The 21,572-nt window shown below is 43.0% G+C and overlaps 1 protein-coding gene across 1 annotated transcript; it reads left to right on the top strand.

Moving 5' to 3' along the window:
- The first annotated feature begins 494 nt into the window (after positions 1 to 494).
- Positions 495 to 20,717, top strand: LOC124113375 (follistatin-like). The gene is made up of 6 exons (XM_046473676.2): positions 495 to 1,496; positions 9,379 to 9,570; positions 12,826 to 13,044; positions 14,227 to 14,448; positions 15,455 to 15,694; positions 18,501 to 20,717. The coding sequence occupies exons 1-6, from the start codon at positions 1,436 to 1,438 to the stop codon at positions 18,506 to 18,508; spliced, it is 942 nt and encodes a 313-aa protein (XP_046329632.1). The 5' UTR covers positions 495 to 1,435; the 3' UTR covers positions 18,509 to 20,717.
- Positions 20,718 to 21,572: the final 855 nt, after the last annotated feature.

The raw sequence follows: 21,572 nt of genomic DNA, 5'->3' as shown, positions 1-21,572 counted from the left end.
AGCATCGTTCCAAGCTCCATTTGGATTTTATTATTTTATTTTGTAGATATATATTTATTGCAAAGATAACTTTATTCCTGGGACTAAATGTTTGTCTACATACACGACAGCAAACTGACTTATCCAGGAATGATGTCCCGCCACTACACGTGTCGTTCCAGGACAGGCCTTTCTCACTTACGGACTTAAACAGAGATGAATATGAAAACTTCTACATAGACATGGCCAGCATTGTATCAAAAGTGCCAGTACGTACGTTTTAAGCACTGGCATTAACCATCAATGTAAGCATCATATGAAATGGAGAAACACGCGATCATAAAGTTATCACGGGCAGCTCATTTTCACAAGTAACAACGCTAATGTGTTCAACGTCACCTTGTTGAGATATAAGGACGTTTAGTTGATATTTTTTTATATAGTTGTCCCGCATCACTTTACAACGGCATACGTGAGCGGCCGCGCGGAGCCTCGAGTGATCGCGCACCTGTGTTCAGAGTGTGACAATGCGCGGCGGCGTGGCGCATCCAGTGACGGCTGTCAATCATCGGCAAGTCTATTGCAATTCACTTGTTGGACATACGCCATAGCGAGACCTCACAAACGACTTTGAATATAACTTATTGACTCGGCTCAAGATAACGTTAAATTGACTGGTTATAGAGATTTACGGTTACTCTCAGCTGCGCACATTCCACCCATCGAATGAAACAATCCTGGGAGTGTTGATCACCTGCAACTGAATATCCTTATAACTTTGACAGCAACCTTTCGGATCAGAGGCACCGTGCGTCCGGGTGATCTGTCTGATTGATGCAGGAACCAGGTTAGTCAGGAAACAATTTATTGAAAAGGACTTCCTCCTATTTCATGAGACGATCTTTTTGATGGCCACCCACTGACAATGTTCTGTCAATTCAATGAGCCTTACAGAGTGCAGAAGACGGATAGGATCTAGGATACGCCCCTTTACCTCGAAACAAAAAGCAAAAGCACAGAACCTTCACGCTAAGTCACAGAACACGTGCCACTGTCGTCGGATCTGGATCGGACCTCATTGAACCAGGAGAGGATTTAGAAAGCCGTATATCACGTAGCGGGTCCCGTGAACGCATCTTAAGGACGTGTAAGTAACACGTCGTATGAACCTATAGACCCCCTCCTCCTGACGACAGTTCTTTCGATGTGACCACAGACATCCAGGTGTACATTGTCCACCCCCATCACAGATCGTAGAAGCTGTATCTCCTGGGACTGGTACATACCCACAGAAAGTAGTAGTCGCCTATATCGCATACCCTCTTCAAGTACAAGAATACTGCGCCACCACTCGAGCCAGCGGTCAGTACCTAACCCAGTCTCCGTTGAGAAAGTGAAGGCAGGGAGGGGCTCGACGGTACCGGGACGTATTTCTTCATCTTCTGAAGACGACAACATGAACGTCATAAGTGTTGTCATAATGTGTTTAGCAGCAAGCCACTTTCCTTCTGTGAATGGTAAGACTTTCAATTGTATTCGTTTCTTTTTTCTCTTTGCTTTAGGTATTTTTTATTTAATGTAATAAATGTTTAGTACCATGCAATATGTTTTCAAAAAGGATATATTGTTGTTAGTAAATATATGTTTGGGTATTGACATTTATGTCAAGGAACCGACGGGAAAACCCGTGTGTCTATGATGGTACGGTAAATTATTTATGAAATAATCACGTTGTTAATCATTCGTGTTCACTTGTGTGTATATATGGAGTCGGATTCTAACAACTCCCGACATATGCTTCATACTACATGCTTCCATACACCGTCATCATACTGATTCATGTAAAAACACAGTGGATATTGTTTTTAATAATTTCAGTATTTTTTCTAAAACCTATGGACTTATTATTACACATAACTCAAGTTTCTATTAATGTAGGGTGTTTTATTCTTATACCATATTTGTCTATGGTTCAATATACAAAACGTGATTTGAGGAAATGTACACATACGCTTGAACAGTTAATAAATAAGAGAAATGTGTAGGGGCAATTGGCAAATTAGCCTGCTTCGTGTCGGTATTTATCAATACGAAACACCGTACGTTGATAGATATTGCGCGGAGTAGAACAGTAGCAAATACTGCTTGATCACCAAGATACAAAAAACAAAAACAAACTCAGTCACCGACATTCTGTAAATGCCTAAACGACCAAGTACTATTATTGATCAATACTTTAAGGACACAAAGCCTATGCACAAGGAGATATGTAAAGCACGCACAGAGTAAATAGGTTGCACAACACAGATAACCACGTGGACCAAGATACCAAGTACAGAAACTATGTGCCCCTTCACGGTGTCGGCGTATTTCATCCCGCTCCAATAAACTTAACTTTGCCGTAATAACAGGGTACAACAGAGCAAAGAGGATAAAGTAGATATCATGTAGGGTTCACAAGCTGAATAAAGTACAGATCACGTAGGGTTCACTGGCTGGATAAAGTAGACATCACGTAGGGTTTAGATGTTGGATAAAGTAGATATCACGTAGGGTTTAGATGTTGGATAAAGTAGATATCACGTAGGGTTTAGATGTTGGATGAAGTAGATATCACGTAGGGTTTAGATGTTGGATGAAGTAGATATCACGTAGGGTTTAGATGTTGGATAAAGTAGACATCACGTAGGGATTAGATGTTGGATAAAGTAGATATCACGTAGGGTTTAGATGTTGGATAAAGTAGATAACACGTAGGGTTTAGATGTTGGATAAAGTAGATATCACGTAGGGTTTAGATGTTGGATAAAGTAGATATCACGTAGGGTTTAGATGTTGGATGAAGTAGATATCACGTAGGGTTTAGATGTTGGATAAAGTAGATATCACGTAGGGTTTACATGTTAGATGAAGTAGGATCCATGTTGGCTTCACCTGTTGGGTAAAATAGGATCCATGTAGAGTTCTCCTTTGGGTAAAGTAGATATCATGTAGGTTTCACCTTTTGGGTAAAGTAGATATCATGTAGGTTTTACTTGTTGGGCAAAGTAGATATCACCTAGGGTACATATGTTGGACAAAGTAGATATCACGTAGGGTTCTGTTAGATAAAATAGATATCACATAGGATTCACGCATTGCATGAAGAAGATATCGCGTAGGTTTCACCTGTTAGATGAAGAAGATATTTCGTAGGGTTCACCTGTTGGATGAAGTAGATATCACGGAGGTTCACCTGTTGGATGAAGTAGATATCACGGAGGGTTTAGATGTTGGATAAAGTAGATATCACGTAGGGTTTACATGTTAGATGAAGTAGGATCCATGTTGGCTTCACCTGTTGGGTAAAATAGGATCCATGTAGAGTTCTCCTTTGGGTAAAGTAGATATCATGTAGGTTTCAACTTTTGGGTAAAGTAGATATCATGTAGGTTTTACTTGTTGGGCAAAGTAGATATCACCTAGGGTACATATGTTGGACAAAGTAGATATCACGTAGGGTTCTGTTAGATAAAATAGATATCACATAGGATTCACGCATTGCATGAAGAAGATATCGCGTAGGTTTCACCTGTTAGATGAAGAAGATATCGCGTAGGGTTCACCTGTTGGATGAAGTAGATATCACGGAGGGTTCACCTGTTGGATGAAGTAGATATCACGGAGGGTTCACCTGTTAGATGAAGAAGATATCGCGTAGGGTTCACCTGTTGGATGAAGTAGATATCACGGAGGGTTCACCTGTTAGATGAAGAAGATATCGCGTAGGGTTCACCTGTTGGATGAAGCAGATATCACGGAGGGTTCACTGTTAGATGAAGAAGATATCGCGTAGGGTTTACCTGTTGGATGAAGTAGATATCACGGAGGTTTCACCAGTTGGATAAAGAAGATATCGCGTAGGGTTCACCTGTTGGATGAAGAAGATATCACGGAGGGTTCACCTGTTGGATGAAGTAGATATCACGGAGGTTTCACCAGTTGGATAAAGAAGATATCACTTAGGGTTCACCTGTTGGATGAAGAAGATATCACGGAGGGTTCACGTGTTAGATATGGTTGATACCATGCAGGTTCATGTCCATATGTATATGTTGCTTTGCAGAGTTGCGTCCTTTAGGCAGTTTCGAATCCCGGTCCATATTTATTATATTTCTTGTGCTCGGACTTTCCTCCCTCGTCATCCCGGTATCATGATGTGATGAAAAAATGGTCAAATCGGCCTTCAATCCAACTCAGGCCTTCACTGCCTCCCACTGCGCATCCGGCTCTGTGTGTTGAGCTGTTCATGCGTCTGTGTTTGGTAGTCTCTCTGACTGACGGATTGCAAACACAGACACGCTGCATACGTTCAACATGCACGTTTAGTCGACTGACTGTTTACAACTGGCCTCGTCGTCCCTGAGAATGCCTGACATACTTACCTGTCTATGCGGAGCCTTTTATAGATCAATGAAATAAGCACATCATGTACACTTTTCTCTATATACCTGGCATACTCGTCACACACCTGTAATATTATATAGGTTTATCATATTTATATAATTGTCATAGTATACTGCAGAAGCTGTGTTTTTGCGGTACACACACAAAACCGCTAACAAATGTGAGCTTGTGTTCAGAGCCCGCTCACCTCACAATGTTTTGACGACGGAGTACACACAACCAGAACCGCCCCTAGTGAACACAGCCTTCATAAAGTATCATATGAAGCTCACCTAGCCTGACATATGTTCAGTGATGCTGCGCTTTCATGTCCTCTGTAGCTAAATTAAAACTAACACCAACACATTGATCAACTCAATAAGGTTTCAATAAATTCCGATCCCACTCTTACTCTGGAACTGTGGCTATCATTTTGACGTCGACCGATTTTCACAATTGTATCGACATACTGGAAAAAACACGTCGATGTAAAAAAAAAAAATGATGCGTTTAACTTAATTGTGTTTCATATTACAAATAATTTGAGATATTAATATTGAAGAACAAATGTGCAGAAGGAGCTCTGAAGAAGCGTATGAATAACGTGCATTTATATATTCCAATTTTACCCCTATTCTATCAGTCGAGCACGAACCTAGATCAGCCTCTGACCTCAACGCTCGCTCATCTCTCTGAAACAAACGTCTGAAGCCACACCCATCACAGTCTTACTGAAACCTAGTAAGCGCAAATCTAACCTATTCATCGGAGAGACGGATAACTTCCCGTCACAGCTCATTAACCTGAAACCTTTGCCAAATAATTGACATCTACGTCAGGTGAATGTATTTCTGCACACCATGCACTGTAATATCATTCTGAACCCATGCCACATCTCGGTGACCGCGCCCTCCTTGGTTGATCAACGCCTGTTTCAAGTCTCAAGGCGGCGGGCAGAACACCCGTTACGTCATCTGCTACACCAGCTCTGTGGTCGTGTCTGGTTTCAGTCCTTGACCTTCTGCAAAACACAATATTTCTCACTTACAGGTTTCGCTCGCAACGCTGAAGACCTTGGTTCGCTCCCATACATGTAGGTACAAATGTGCAACCCCAGTCATGCAACCCCGCCTTGGTGTGGCTGGTATATTGCTTAAAGCGGCGTACACAATACTGACTTGTCACTCGCTTTCTTTCAAGCCCTCAAAGCTCAAATACCCGTGAATATCCGATGTAGAATAGGTATCTAGTAACCCATACTTGCCCTAAAAGGCGACTATGCTTGTCGTAAGAGGCGACTAACGGGATCGGGTGGTCAGGCTCGCTGACTTGGTTGATGCATGTCATCGTATCCCAATTGCGTGGATCGATGTTCATGATGTCAATCACTGGATTGTCTGGTCCAGACTCGATTATTTACAGACCGCTGCTATGTTGCTGAGTGCGGCGTTAAACAACAAACAAACAAAAACAAAACTCAACGCTCAAAACATAAATAGAGATTATCAGCCATGTGCAGTTTCGAATCGTAAATATCATATATGTGAATAAAATATGTATAAGGCGAGCCTTTATAGGCTCTTGCGGTTTACCAGTGCAGTGCAACTTTGATAAAGGAAGTCCAATTCCTATATTAATAACGTAGATATATGGACTTCATTTCCGATTTGGTAAAATACACGTCGAAAACAAGAGATGTCCACTATTTGATATGCCCCCAATGCAGTACGTCTTTAAGACTGAAGGGGCGGTCAGGTAGCCTAGTGGTTAAAGCGTCCGCCCGTCACGCCGAAGACCCGTGTTCGATTCCCGACATGGATACAATGTGTGAAGCCCATTTCTGGTGTCCCCTGCCGTGATATTGCTGGAATATTGCTAAAAGCGGCGTAAAACCATACTCACTCACTTTAAGACAGAAAGTCCCATGCATCTAACAATATTAATACGAAAATGATATGCAAATGTAAAATGCAAAACATTTAGAAAGAAAGTCCTGTGCCCAAACTATGTTAGTAAGAAAGTTGTATGCACTTTTGATTGAATGATATCACTTGGGGGGAAAACATGCCATATGTGATACGACTAAAAAACAGAAGGTCCCATGCCTCTAGCTACATTATCAAGAAAATGTACCTGCTTTTTATAACATCACTCCCGGCTTGAGAAAAAACACGTGTGTAATGCAAGATCTAAAACAGAAAGTCCCATGCCTCCATCTACCTCAAGGAAAGGTGTTTGCACTTAACGACCTTTACCCTTAATTCCAGCATGCTGGATTATTTTTTGCTGAAGGCATGGAAGCTTGTTCTTACAAACTCTAATATAAACAGAGGGTTGGTTCAGGGCATCCAGCACTACCTTACAAATGACGATTCCAGTGAATTTCACCTTCAATAAAAGTCCTTCAAAGGTTTACAAATTCAATGCGCCATCATTAAGACCAAAATCCATTTAATTACTGAGAACTACTTGAGTTATCAGGATTATAATACCTTTTGAATCTATGACCTTGAGCGTGAAGTTAACCTTCATCTTCAAGGGTTGTCTAGCAAATACGGTGTCCTTTGGAGGAATTCAACGTAAAAACGAAAAAATAGCGTAAGATTCTCATGGAAAGTAGGTCACAATGACCTACTGATATCATTGATAGTCATCACTTATCAATGTAGTCAAATGATACAACCACCACATGGATAAGATATAATAAATATATTTGCAGAAAAGGGCATTCAAGTAAAAATGGCAAACATACTTTTAGAATGACCTCTGGGACTTTGAATTCACACGTTACTCACAGTCTTTTCAGATCGCGACCTGACCCAAGATGACATCTACCAATTTTCATTGACATGCAGTAAATACATCCTGGTTATAATGGAGATATGCATGATGAGCTATTTCGGGAATTCAAAAACAAAGTGCGGCGACGGCAGTCAACTTCAGACGAGTCTTAAAGCCTCCCCATGTACGTGGGTCTGCTATGTACGCCATCTGAACTATCCAGTCGATTGTCTTGTCATCTGCCATCGGATGATCAGTAGCGTATACTAAGTGGCGTTATTTACATGAAGGTCTTCAGCTCTTCATGTTGTCTGATGCTGATTCTGTATGTAGTTAGCCTTAGAAGGTTATAACGGGACTTGCTTGCCGTCATGTCTGGCTCGATTTGACCTTAAGAGAAAGAGTGCGTGTGTACTGACCCGGATATATATATCTCATTTAAACGGATATACTCTTCAAAGAAGAGAAAAGCACAGGTAGTATGTGGTTCATTAAACCTGACTACACAAAAGATCCTGTATATAAATTGGATATATGTTATTGGAAAATGTTGGTGGCCTGATATTCGACAAACCGTGCGTCCAAACGCAGCCATTGTCGATTTGCAATGTCTTAAACGGCATTGATTTCACTTGTTCAAAAATGTCATGGAGGAAAACAGTAAAGCAAAATGCACGTGCAAGTTATGGCCTTCGTAACACGCGGTAGTGGCTATAAATAGGCAAGCAGAAGCCAATAATTTGTCATTCAGTTGTCAACATTTTTTAAGTTCGAAAATACCGAGACTCAGCGCTGCCGATCGGAATATAGGACGTATCCAAAGAGGGAAATCGCAGTCTTCTGTTGCATGCCACTTCAACGTCCACCACAGCACCATTTGCCGCCTTTGGGGCCGATACACACAGTCCAATTCCACTGGAGACCGTTCGAGAACCGACCGACCCATATCTTACACCAGGAGATCGGACTTGTGGTTCAGGGAAATTTGACAGCAAATCGCTACATGAATCAAAATCTTCAACCTCACCATCTTCCAATCATTGACCGCCAGAGGGAGCTGTTACAACAGGACAACGATCCACCGCACCCAGCTCGTGTCACGGTAGACTACCTTCATAATGCCAACATCAACATACAGATCTCAATCCAATCGAACACCTCTGGGATGAACTCAATCGACGTGTACGTCAACGTCAGAACACACCGCAGACACTCCCACAACTTGCCAACGCGTTACAAGCAGAATGGTGCAGAATTCCGCAGGACAGAATTCGTACACTTATCCAGTAAGTGCCGAGGAGATGCGGAGCCGTGATTGCTGCCCGGGGCGGTCACACGAGATACTGAGTTCAGCGCAACCTTGTGGCCTAAAGTGACATGATAATGAACAGTTTTTAATGCCTTTGTACAACGACAACATGTGACTATCGAGCTCCAAAATTTCATATTTGTTTCTATGATATTAAATTAAATATATCGACTTTATTAGGTACCATAAATTTACTAAAAATCACCCTGTGCGTTTCTTTTTTTGAAAAGTGTATATAGTTTCGTAAAAATTTTATCTAACGGGAATGAGTGTGGTATTTTATTTATTACCCATGTTATGTTTGTTTGTTTGTTTGTTGTTTAACGCCGCACTCAGCAATATTACAGCTGTATGACGGCGGTCTGTAAATAATCGAGTCTGCACCAGACAATCCAGTGATTGTGATAATGAGCATCGATCCACGCAGTGTGATACCGTGACGTGCATCAACCAAGTCAGCGAGCCTGATCACCCGATCCCATTAGTAGCCTCTCACGTCAAGGATCTCAGTGATCTCAGCTATGATCTCAGTGAAGCTATGCTATGATCTTAGGGAAGCTATGCTATGATCTCAGTGAAGCTATGCTATGATATCAGTGAAGCTATGCTATGATCTCAATGAAGCTATACCAGCTATGATCTCAATGAAGCTATGCTATGATCTCAATGAAGCTATACCAGCTATGATCTCAATGAAGCTATGCTATGATCTCAATGAAGCTGTGCTATGATCTCAATGAAGCTATACCAGCTATGATCTCAGGGAAGCTATGCTATGATCTCAGTGAAGCTATGCTTTGATCTCAATGAAGCTATACTATGATCTCAGTGAACCTATACTATGATCTCAATGAAGCTATACCAACTGTGATCTCTGCCTCCAGGCGGCATCTGCTGGTTGTCCAGGAGCAGGAATGGACGGTGCAGACAGATGTACAGTGTCAACATATCACGTGACCAGTGCTGCAGCCTCACCATACCAGCGGTTGCCATCAGCTGGACCCCCCGCGACGTGGCATCTCACACCCACACAATGCTGTTCACAGGGGGAGCGACACAGTGCCATGTCTGTCACAGTAAGTACAAAGACAAGGTCACAGGGAGTATAAGGACTGGGTTACAGGGAGTATAAGTACTGGTTTACAGGGAGTATAAGTACTGGGTTACAGGGAGTATAAGGAGTGGGTTGCATGGAGTATAAGTACTGGGTTACAGGGAGTATATCGACTGGGTCACAGGGAGTATAAGGACTGGGCCACAGGGAGTATATCGACTGGGTCACAGGGAGTATAAGGACTGGGCCACAGGGAGTATAAGGACTGGGTTACAGGGAGTATAAGAACTGGGTTACAGGGAGTATATCGACTGGGTCACAGGGAATATAAGGACTTGGTCACAGGGAGTAAAAGGACTGGGTAACAGGGAGTATAAGTACTGGGTTACGGGGAGTATATCGACTGGGTCAAAGGGAGTATAAGGAGTGGGTTGCAGGGAGTATAAGGACTGGGTCACAGGGAGTATAAGGACTGGGTTACAGGGAGTATAAGTACTGGGTTACAGGGAGTATATCGACTAGGCCACAGGGAGTTTAAGGACTGGGCCACAGGGAGCATAATGACTGGGTTACAGGGAGTATAAAGACTGAGTTACAGGGAGTATATCGACTGGGTCACAGGGAGTATAAGGACTGGGCCACAGGGAGTATAAGGACTGGGTTACAGGGAGTATAAGTACTGGGTTACAGGGAGTATATCGACTGGGTCACAGGGAGTATAAGGAGTTGGTTACATGGAGAATAAGGAATGGGTTACAGGGAGTATAAGTACTGGGTTACAGGGAGTATAAGTACTTGGTTACAGGGAGTATATCGACTGGGCCACAGGGAGTATAAGGACTGGGTTACAATGAGTATAAGGAGTGGATTACAGGGAGTATATCGACCGGGTCACAGGGATTATAAGGACTGGGCCACAGGGAGTATAGGGACTGGGTTACAGGGAGTATAAGTACTGGGTTACAGGGAGTTTAAGGAGTTGGTTACATGGAGCTTAATGACTGGGTCACAGGAAGTATAAGGACTAGGTTATAGGGAGTTTAAGGAGTTGGTTACATGAAGTTTAATGACTGGGTCACATGAAGTATAAGGACTAGGTCACAGGGAGTTTAAGGAGTTGGTTGCATGGAGTTTAATGACTGGGTCACAGGGAGTATAAGGACTAGGTCACAGGGAGTATAAGGAGTTGGTTGCAGGGAGTATAAGGAGTGGGTTGCAGGGAGTATAAGGACTGGGTCACAGGGAGTAAAAGGACTGGGTTACAGGGAGTTTAAGGAGTTGGTTACATGGAGTATAAGGACTGGGTCACAGGGAGTATAAGGACAGGTCCACAGGGAGTATAAGGACTGGGTCACAGGGCGTATAAGCACGAATCCCACTCCGTGGTGTCTATTATATTATTAATGATGCGGTTTTCGAGTTTTATTTATGACGAGAGTTACTCCTCACAATTAAGTGAGATAATTTTGTGGACGGTCTAACTATCAACGCAAGTTTCACCGCGCAAATGATGCATCCAAATACTTCCATGTGACAGTGACTGTACAATGACACGGATGAGGATAGCCCTGACACCGTGCTGACCATGCACGGGTCAGGAGATCTGTCGCACTCATTCCACAGCAGTCATCATCTGACGGTGAAAGGTGAGTCTGGGGGTGAACGTGAGCTCGGGGTCACAGACACATCCTAAAGGATTTTACTTCATCATAGTGGAACAGTTGGCGTATCATTCTGTGTTGTTTCTCCGGAAACGAATCCTCCCATCGGTGCAGTCTAGGCAGGATCTTAAACAAACGTTGACCCTTCAGTTGCAATACTAACTTGCCCAAAGCATCCCTTGCTGGTTCTTCTGATGTTACTGGTGCTCTGGAGTTGCTGGCATTGCTGATGTCAATGATGTTGCTGGTGCTAATAGTTTGGCTGGTGTTGCCGATGCTGCTGATGTTGCTGATGGTGCTGGCGTTGCCGATGTTGCTGGTTTTGATGATGTTGCTAATGTTGCTTGTGTTGCTGGTGCTGCTGGCGTTGCTGGCGTTGCGGGCGTTGTTGATGTTGCTAATGTTGTTGTTGATGTTACTGGTGTTGCTGATTTGCTGATGGTGCTGAGATTGCTGTTGCTTCTGGTTTTGCTGATGTTGCTAATGTTGATGGTGCTGCTACTGCTGCTGATGCTACTATTGGTGAGAGGTGCTGCTGGTGTTGCTGACGTTACTGTGCTGTTGGTTTTGCTGATGGTGCTGAGGTTGCTGATGCTTCTGGTTTTGATGAAGCTGCTAATGTTGCTGGTGATGCTGGTGATGCTGCTATTGGTGAGAGGTGCTGCTGGTGTTGCTGACGTTACTGTGCTGCGGGTTTTGCTGATGTTGCTTCTGGTTTTGGTGTTGGTGCTGCTGATGCTGCTATTGGTGAGAGGTGCTAATGGTGTTGCTGGCGTTGCTGGTTTACAAAACATTTTGCTGGTTTAACTTCAGGACTATCCGTGAAGGAATCCTGTTCCATGTCACCTTTTGGAGATCATTCTCGAAAGATCTCGAGTAAAACTGTTTCAACGGGCGAGCGGAGGCAAGTAACGGCCTTTTCTCCATTGCCACCCTTTGACGTCCTGTGCAGGGTCTTTCGAAGAGCAGACAAGTTCGTCTTGAAATGAAACTTCATTGACAACTGTACTGAATCACCACTGTTATAGATGTCTTGCCCACCAGTAGCCGACCCAGCTGTGGCTTGAGCCGCCTCAGTGACGTTGATTACATTACAACGTTGTTGTTTATATTAACGCCGCACTCAGCAATATGACGGCGGTCTAAAAATAATCGAGTCTGGACCAGACAATCCAGTGAATGACATCATGAGCATCGATCCACACAATTGGGAAACGATGACATGCATCCACCAAGTCAGCGAGCCTAACCAACCGATCCCGTTAGTCGCCTCTTACGACAAGCATAGTTGCCTTTTACGGCAAGCATGGGTTGCTGAAGACCTATTTTTCACGGATCTTCACGGGTCCATTGTCTTTTTAGGGGACGCTATGGCTTATTTCAACAAAGAAATAAACAAACAGAAAAGTTGAGCAGCTCCTTGTCCTGTTGTTGTACAATGAACTTTTTTGTCACGTTGGGGAATTTGTATGCATGTTTTTCGTGCATCATCAGTTTTGGAACTTACGATAATAAATCTGGGATCCAAAAATAAGTATATCGTGTTTGGGGAGGAGGATATAATAACATTTTACTACTTAAATAATTCATGAAAACAAAATTTAATCCCTCTCCAGAAACGTGTGACAAAGTGAGGTGTGGTGCTGACCGGAAGTGTCGAGTGAGGCACGGACAAGCAAGATGTGTGTGCTCCCCACAGTGTCCTCGTTACCTGAAGATGATGGGAGTTCTGTGTGGCTCTGATCAGAAAACTTACAAGCACTACTGTGCCATGCTTCGCCACAACTGCAAGCACAACAGAGAGGTGAAGCCTGCGTACCTGGGACATTGTAAAGGTAGACAAATGTTGTTGTTTCAGAAAGTAATGTGAACGAAGTACAGTAAACTACGGTTATAACGAACTTAAAGGGACCACTAATTGCAGTTCGTTATAACCGAAGTTCGGTTTTAGTGTGTTCGTTATAAACGTAGTTTACTGTATATACACTGCCGGGAAAAGGAAAGTATACACCCATATTTTATTCGATAGTGATGTATTTGATACGGTTATTATTGTTACGTTTGCAGTGTTTCGGCGACTGTTTTCATCCTGTTTTAAGGTTTAAACCAATTTTCAAATGTCTACTTTCTTTCTTGCAGTTTATGTTTCCCTTACCCATTGTTCAGTGGTTAGTGTTATTTCCAACGCGGATGCCTCGAAGTGGCATGTCTGGTGTTAATTCAACTGCACCTTACACCGTTGTTATGAAGCAAACAAATAACAATCATGCCACAATAAGGTGCAATTAGGAAGATGCCGACAGAGATATGCATCAAATTAAAAAAAAGCAATATAAAACATTTTTTTAGTGAGTGCAAAATCAACATTGATTAAAGCGGCTGTATATTTCCCAACAGATAATAACTCTTGGGTATCACGTCTATATATATGGAATGATCTTACAAATAACATATCATTTTGTATCGGTGTCGGTGGTAACACGTGAAAACATAGCATCATTGTATTAGCGCGAACATTTCACATTGCCTTTCCAAGATCGAGAACTGACATTGCCATGAAAACTATGTGTCCGTCTTAGTCTTGGGAACAATTTACGCATTGTTTGTTTGTTTTTTAACGCCGCAGTCAGTAATATTCCAGCTACATGATGACGGTCTGAAAATAATAGCGTCTTTAACACACCAACCAGTGATTGATGTAATGAGTACGATGACACACCTTAACCAGGCGACCTATTCGGTCTCCTCGTACGACAGGTACAGGTTTCGGTGAAATCAGCTTTAGAAAACGCTTATCGGACATTCTGGAATTATGAAATTGTTTTAACTTGTTTTACCCTGTGACTCCTTTAATAGAATATATTTAGGAAAACACTTCCAAAACATAACAAGTACTTCTCTATTTTGGTTTCAAGAACAAAACAAAACAAAAATGAATTTTCCAAAGGGCATGACAGAGGAAATTGTTATCTCCTGTGTTCTTATCCCTGAATGGGGTTACTCCGTGTTTGTCCCAGACTCGTGTCGCGGCGTCAAGTGCTTCAGACGTGGACATCACTGTCTTCAGGATCAGCACGGCCTACCCCACTGCGTGCCCTGCAACACCTACTGTTCCAACGTCCCCTTCTACAGCTTGTGCGGTGAAGACGGTGTCACTTACTCCAGCCAGTGCCATCTGGTGGCAGCCATATGTATGAAAGGGGCGGCAATTCGAGTTGCATACACAGGGCCATGCATTGGTAAATAGAAAAACTACAATTCTCGAATCATATTATATTTTCAAGAATACGCTCTATATGAATCTTCTACACTTTACAGTCGCAGCTTTACGCAATAAATTGCAAATAAATACCATTTATCTTCTAAAAAGGCATTTTCATTCACCCTGACTTGACCGCCTATGTGGTCTAGTGGTAGGTCGGGGGTATGCGTCATACCAAAAGACGTTCAAAGACGTACTTGTTGTTACCCTGTCTGGCGCTTTGCATTAAGGGGCTAAAATAAGGACTGGTCAGCTGGGAGTCAGTATACTGTGTCTGAGTGGGATATTCATGTAAAACTGTAGCATGGTATCTCAGTGGGCTAGCACTATAAAATCGACATTAGTACGCATTAGTACAAACAGTCACAAACACGCGTGCGCACGCGCGCGCACACACACACGTGCATACACGTCGCTATTTGAGTGCAATAATCTTGAACGCAACGTTAAACCCAATTTCACCTCACCTGTGTCAGACCTGGATTTATTGTCCAGGGCCACGTTCCACAAACCTCCGTAGCCTTGCGACTGCCGTAAATCTACGTTTTGTAGGGATATATAAAGTTTTATCATGGCGTTTAAATACCTTGGGTGTTCCGACGCCAAATACTTCAACTCTTTCGGGATCTCACGTTTCTATTTATCGGTGATATAAAGAGATAGTTCACTTTACTCTTTCAACCCGGGGGTTGTTAAGCAGGCCATGTAATTATTCGGTAATAATAGGATTTAGTGAGTCTTTCCCCTTACAGAGGAAATAGGGTATGCTATCATTTTCATATTAACTTTACATGCAATTTACTTCCTGGTTTTTTTTTATTTCCCTTCAGTTGCAATGAATACTGTCTTTGGGCCGTATTAACATTTTGATTTATGTTTCATGGCATTAAATCCAACTCACTCTTTCCCTGTTCTGTGATCAGGTAGGTTGACTCGTTGTTCTATGTTGACAGGTTGGTTGACTCGTTGTTCTATGTTGTCAGGTGGGTTGACCTGCGAGACCCTGAAGTGCCCGGATGACCGACGGTGTCTGATGAACTATACTTCCGGCCTGCCCCAGTGCGTCAACTGCAAGGACGCTTGTTCTATATTATCCGAGGCGGAAGAGAACATCTTCGTGTGTGGCAGCGACGGCCACACCTATTCAAGTTATTGCCAGATGCAGAGACACGCATGCCGCACCGGGGTGGTCATCAAGACAGCGCATTATGGGAGATGTAAAGGTTTGTGGGGTCATCTCAGCTTTCTGTGAGCAAGGACGCAATTATTTTATTGTTTTAATACTGAAATGTCGTAACATTCTCTCATAAATTCTAGAAATTTTGAAATCAAGTTTGGACTATTTGTTAGGAACATTTAGTTAATTTGGAAATGTGTCAATCCGTATGATTTCGTTCATTTGGAAATGTGTCAATCCGTATGATTTCGTTCATTTGGAAATGTGTCAATCCGTATGATTTCGTTCATTTGGAAAATGCTGAGCCGTATGAATCGTTAGTTTGGAAATGTGTCATGCCGTATGATTTCGTTAATTTAGAAATGTGTCAAGCAGTAGGAATCGTCAGTTTGGAAATGTGTCAATCAATATGATGTCACTCGGAGCACTGAACTAAAAGTACTTAATATTCGAGTGCACAGTTCAATATATTTAAAATTTAAAACAAAACATTACTTAATATATAATTTCACACACGTTGACTACTTACAAAGTATACTGAACCGCAAAAGAAACGTCACCCTGAGTAACATTGCATGAAAAGTTGTCATTTATATATCTGGGTAATATTTGTCAAAGTTAAATTTGTCAAAAATTTGATAAAAAAACCAAAGCAGATGACAATAAAACCGATCGCCGAAACGCATCACGGCAACGGCCATGGTAACCCGATGCACGTGAGTTCCGTGCAAATTGAAATGCACAAGCGTTCCCCCATTTCTTGCCCTTTTAAAATCCACCCAGAACGGATAATATTCATTCGTTATTAAATTGCTACCACAAGATTGACAAGAAATCAGCGACACCAAGCCCTTGGACGATTGTTAGCTGGACAAACCGCCCGGCAAGTAGCCAATGCATTTCAAGTCCACGTAAGGACCATATACAGGCTCCAGCAACGGTACCAGACCACCAACACTACAGGTGACCGACCACGTAGTGGAAGACCAAGGGTTACCACCCGACGTCATGATCGTCAGATTGCGCGACAGCATCGGCAAGATCGCTTTGTTACTGCTGCGGAAACTGCTCGACAGACCATGGGGATACACCAGCGACACATTAGTGCTGACACCGTGCGTCGACGATAGACGAACAGACACCTCCACTGTCACAGGCCACACCGAGGACCCATTCTGACACCACGTCATCGCCGGGACCGTCTTCACTGGGCAACCCAGCAGTGGAGAAGAGACCTCTTCTCAGACGAGAGCCGTTACTGTATCTCAACAGCAGATGGCAGAGAGAGAGAGAGAGTCTGGCGACGCTGTGGGGAATGTTATTCGGATGCTTGTATTGTTGAGAGAGACTCGTGGGGTGGTCCGAGCATCATGGTGTGGGGTGGAATTAGTCTTGCACAGAGGGTCGGCCCTGTGGTCTTCCAAAACATTGGAAGGGAGAGGGAATGGTGTCACTGCAGTTCGGTACATTGATCAAGTCTTGAGGCCACACGCCTTACCTCATTTGGCACGCCGACGCAACCACGAGTTTCAGCATGATAACGCCCATGCCCACACTGCGAGAGCAGCAAGAGGCTTCCTCCAGCAGAATGGCATCAGAACCACGCAGTGGCCTGCCCTCAGTCCCGATTTAAATCCCACTGAGCACCTGTGGGACGAGATTAAAGACGGCTGAAGACGTCCGACCAAGGCCGACAACCGCAGCTGAACTGCGTCAGGCGTTCCTCAGAGTGTGTACTCAAGTGTATATGGCCTTCATCAACCGCCTCACCCATCCCATGTATCGACGTTGCACGGCAGTCATCAATGCACATGGCCGACACACGAGATACTGACTTGTGATGCCATTTTCACTTTAAGAACATTTGACACTTTAATATCAACCTTAAAGATCAGTTTTACCAAGTTGCATCTTTTTGATATGTCTCAAAGTATGTTTACAGTGTTTGGACAAATACGGTTTCTTATATATCTGTCCATAGTGAGGTTTCTTTTGCGGTTCAGTATAGTATATCGAGAAGCTGCAGTAACACTCGACGCCAACACAAACACTCATGTTCAGTACAAGTGGACGCTTTTCAAAACTGATTCAAAATGTCGTTCTCATACATTGTATGGTTCATAGATTTATATGTATAGAACCTTAAAACGACCTGGTCAAAATAGGCTAATGAAAGTCGGGCATGTCGATGTCCGGTGACCATGCAGATGATGCGTGTCTGTATACCAGGAGGTGAGGTGAGGTGAAATGGGGTTTAACGTCGCGTCCAACATTATTGCATTTATATAGCGACGTACATATCTGTGTTTGTGTGGCTGCTTGTACTAGTCCGGACTGATGCCGATTTATAGTGCTAGCTCACTGAGATACCATGCCGCAGTTTAACATGAATACCCCACTCAGACACAGTATACTGACTCCGAGCCGACCAGTTCTTGTTTTAGCCCCTTAATGCCGAGCGCCATACAGGCTAACAACAAGTACATGAACCATCTTTAAACGTCTTTAGATAAGACGCGGCCGGGGATCGTACCCCGGACCTTCCGCTCTCCGGGTGGACTCTCTACCACTAGACCATGGAGGCGGTCCTAGGTGTATATAGTTCGAGGTAAAGTGAAACCTTGATAATCCGGACCCCGTTAATCAGGACACCAATCCGGGTGATTGCGACTGTATGTATTCAAAAGACATTACTAAATAGCAATGCTTTGTTGCATTGTAATTCAGGTGGGTCAGCGGTTTTTGCTGCTTGATTTAAAAGTTCTGTAAAGCGTTCACCTCTCATCCTAAAATGGACACATACCTTCCACGGTAATCCACTCGCATCAACATGATTCTCTCTTTTCTTGCAGACACATGAGTCCACATGATTTCAGTCTGAGTTGGCCTGTTGTTATGACGGCGCCATGATCGAGTGACGTGTATACCGTGATGATGGACGGGCAAGTGCAATAAGACGCCACCTCTGACGCCATGGCCGTGTTGTGGATGTCACCATGAGTTCTGTTTCGGTCAACGAACGGCACCATGTACGCATCACTCCATAGACCGTCTGCATAAAGTCTTCTGATAGACAGATCCACGCCTCTGGGTCTCTAACGAAGAAGTGTATGGATTTATTTTATTTATCCAAGGAAATATCCGCCTGTGTGTTGGAATACACAGATTTGTACATACTCTTGGTTGACTGCCTTGGTATCTAATGGAATACCATTTGCTTTCGAATTTGGGCGATTTGGGTATGTTTTTATGCCTGTGGTGTTTCAGATCACTTACCTTTGTATGTATCACGGATGCATAGAGTAGCCAATGTCACAAAGAATAATATTAGCTCGCATGTTTATTTGAGGTGTAATTTAATTCCATATTTTATTGAAGCAAGCCCAAAACGGGCGAAATTACGATTGGCGAATAACTATGGAATAACCGTAGAAATGTCTCTTTCATAATAGAACTGAAACACATTTAGAAAAAAAGCGCGATATCATGTCCATTGTATTGCGGTTTGTCATGCAGACAGTAGTATTTCTGTACGTTCTTGTTATCTTAACACGCCAACACTCATACGTCAACCTTGACCTACACTGACTGTTCGCGTTGACGTAATCCCGTTTTCAATACAACCAGTCACGTCATACATTCCCTGCTGCAGCCATCTCTCCTGGATGAGGCGGTCACATTGTCCTGCTGACGTGGCCAGGGGATGTTATGTACATCGCGCGCGTCTGAAGATCATGTACGTCTGCCTTTTGACATCACCACATTGAGTGGCATTCCGGATGCCGCAGTGCAGTGCGGATGCCATGACATGTTTATCTAGTACGCAGATAACAATATTTCAATGTTGAAAGTTATTGTTGTATTTATTTCTTCCAAAGCTAAGATTATATTATGAACACGCATAGTCGTGCATTTTAAACTGCCGGCCAAAAGAAAGTATGCACTTGAAAATTGGATTTTACCAAAACATTTCAAACAAAGTAGACTCAATTTATGGATAACAACTTGACAACGGTATAAGGATTTATACAGAAACGTCGCCTTAACAGTAAATAAAAAAATTGTTATCCATAAATTGTGTCTACTTTGTCATCCGTCAACTTTTGCCTATAATACGAAACATTTCAAACGTTATCAAAAAGTTACTAGACTGAAAACAGTCGCCGAAACACTGCAAACTTGAGGTCTAAAACGTAGCTTTGATACTCGTATAGATCATCACCGAATAACCATTTCTTATTTGTTTCATTCTTAACCACCATCAAACATTAGTGTATACTGTCTCTTGCCCGGCAGTGAATATACTTTGATCACATTACTTTCTGACACACTATAACATGGCTGCCCGGCAATTTATATAAAAATCCCAGACTAATTTACTTGTACATGTTGTAGCTGTTGGGGCCTGGGTTTGATTAACAAGATTGTTTTTACGTCACACTTCTAATGAGGGCTTCGTGGTTTATTATTCTGTTCCAACCCTATCTCCTACACTCCAGCCAAACTCCTACGGGCAGCGTTGCAGACAAGGTTATGACTGCTAAGGCAAGAAAACCTGGTCGCGCTTCAGCATCTTTTCACCTCAGACGGCACCCGTCGGGATTCCCAAGCGGAATAATGGCTGTACCCAGAATTAGAACCGGCACGTGGATATGTGCTCATGTTGTCAGCCACTGGTTTGACTGCAGAAGGTTCGATTTTATATACTGGTAGCTGTAACACTGCTGACCTTCGTGTCAAGGACATTCCTGCCATCGTGTCAGATTGCTACACTGTTCATCACCCTCGTTTCAGACGGAATGACCTGTTGAAGCGAACTGACACTGGGAATTGACCGAAAATGACCTCGTATACTCATTGACACAGCTAGAGTGTCATTTCATCACTGAGTACATGAACTAAGCATGAGCGCGGCGTGTTCATAACTATACGTCGTTATGTTTCGAATATATGTACATATGCATTGTAAATCGATTCATAATAAATGACATACATTCATCTATTTCAATCTTGAAAGAAATTCAAAATGTTTATTTATCTTCATAACTATTAATAAATTATTCACTGTATGGTCAGGTTGTATTGTTGTTTTTCAGTGACAAGTTTTTTACTATCGGACCGCCTCCGTGGTCCAGTGGTAGAGAGTCCGCCCTTAGAGGGGAAGGTCCGGGGTTTGATTCCCAGCCGCGTCATACCAAAAGGCGTTCAAAGGTGGTACTTGTTGTTACCCTGTCTGGCGCTCGGCATTAAGGGGCTAAAATAAGGTCGGGTCGGCTCGGAGTCGGTATACTGTGTCTGAGAGGGGTATTCATGTTAAACTGCGGCATGGTATCTCAGTGACCTAGCGCTATAAATCGGCATCAGTCCGGACTAGTACAAGCAGCCACACACACGTGCATTCACGTCGCTATATACGTGCAATAATCACCTCACCTTTTACTATCGAAACTACAAATGCACACGCACGCACACGCACGCACGCACACGCACACACACACATACATTTACGCACGCACATACACACGTGCATACATACATGCATTCCAAAAAGACGATCGTAACTCCCATACTTTAACATAGACTTCCGTCAGTAGTAACAAAAGAATCGCTTTGGGGAGCGAAGCCTGGGCATGTTGGGTAGAACCACCCATAGGGATAATATTCTACTGCTTGCTAGCATGTTATGTAAAAGAAATCAGAAACCGCGTTTGAGGGGATTCCTGTCACTAATCCACTGTCTTAATAAAAATCTGGGAATCTAATTTAAAATATATGAAGTTTCGATGCTTGTTAGTCTTCAACAAAATAATGTCTGCTAAGTTGTCTTTGAACAGGTTCGTATCACAGACTACCTGGGCTATATCCCTGAAGGTACGAAGGATCAAAATCAAGCTCACCACGTGACCAGGCTCGCGAGTTTGTTT

This window comes from Haliotis rufescens, unplaced genomic scaffold (genome assembly GCF_023055435.1).
Source record: "Haliotis rufescens isolate VD_foot unplaced genomic scaffold, xgHalRufe1.0.p SCAF_1, whole genome shotgun sequence".
NCBI lineage: Eukaryota > Metazoa > Mollusca > Gastropoda > Lepetellida > Haliotidae > Haliotis > Haliotis rufescens.
The sequence above is the reverse complement of the archived record's forward strand: the minus strand, read 5'-3'. Positions and strand labels throughout refer to the sequence as shown.

Bases quoted from the DNA above. Each gene is read 5' to 3' on its own strand.
- LOC124113375 (XM_046473676.2), top strand. From the start codon at position 1,436: ATGAACGTCATAAGTGTTGTCATAATGTGTTTAGCAGCAAGCCACTTT. The intron at 1,497-9,378 runs GTAAGACTTTCA...CTCTGCCTCCAG, and splicing joins CCACTTTCCTTCTGTGAATG to GCGGCATCTGCTGGTTGTCC. The intron at 14,449-15,454 runs GTAAATAGAAAA...CTATGTTGTCAG, and splicing joins ATACACAGGGCCATGCATTG to GTGGGTTGACCTGCGAGACC.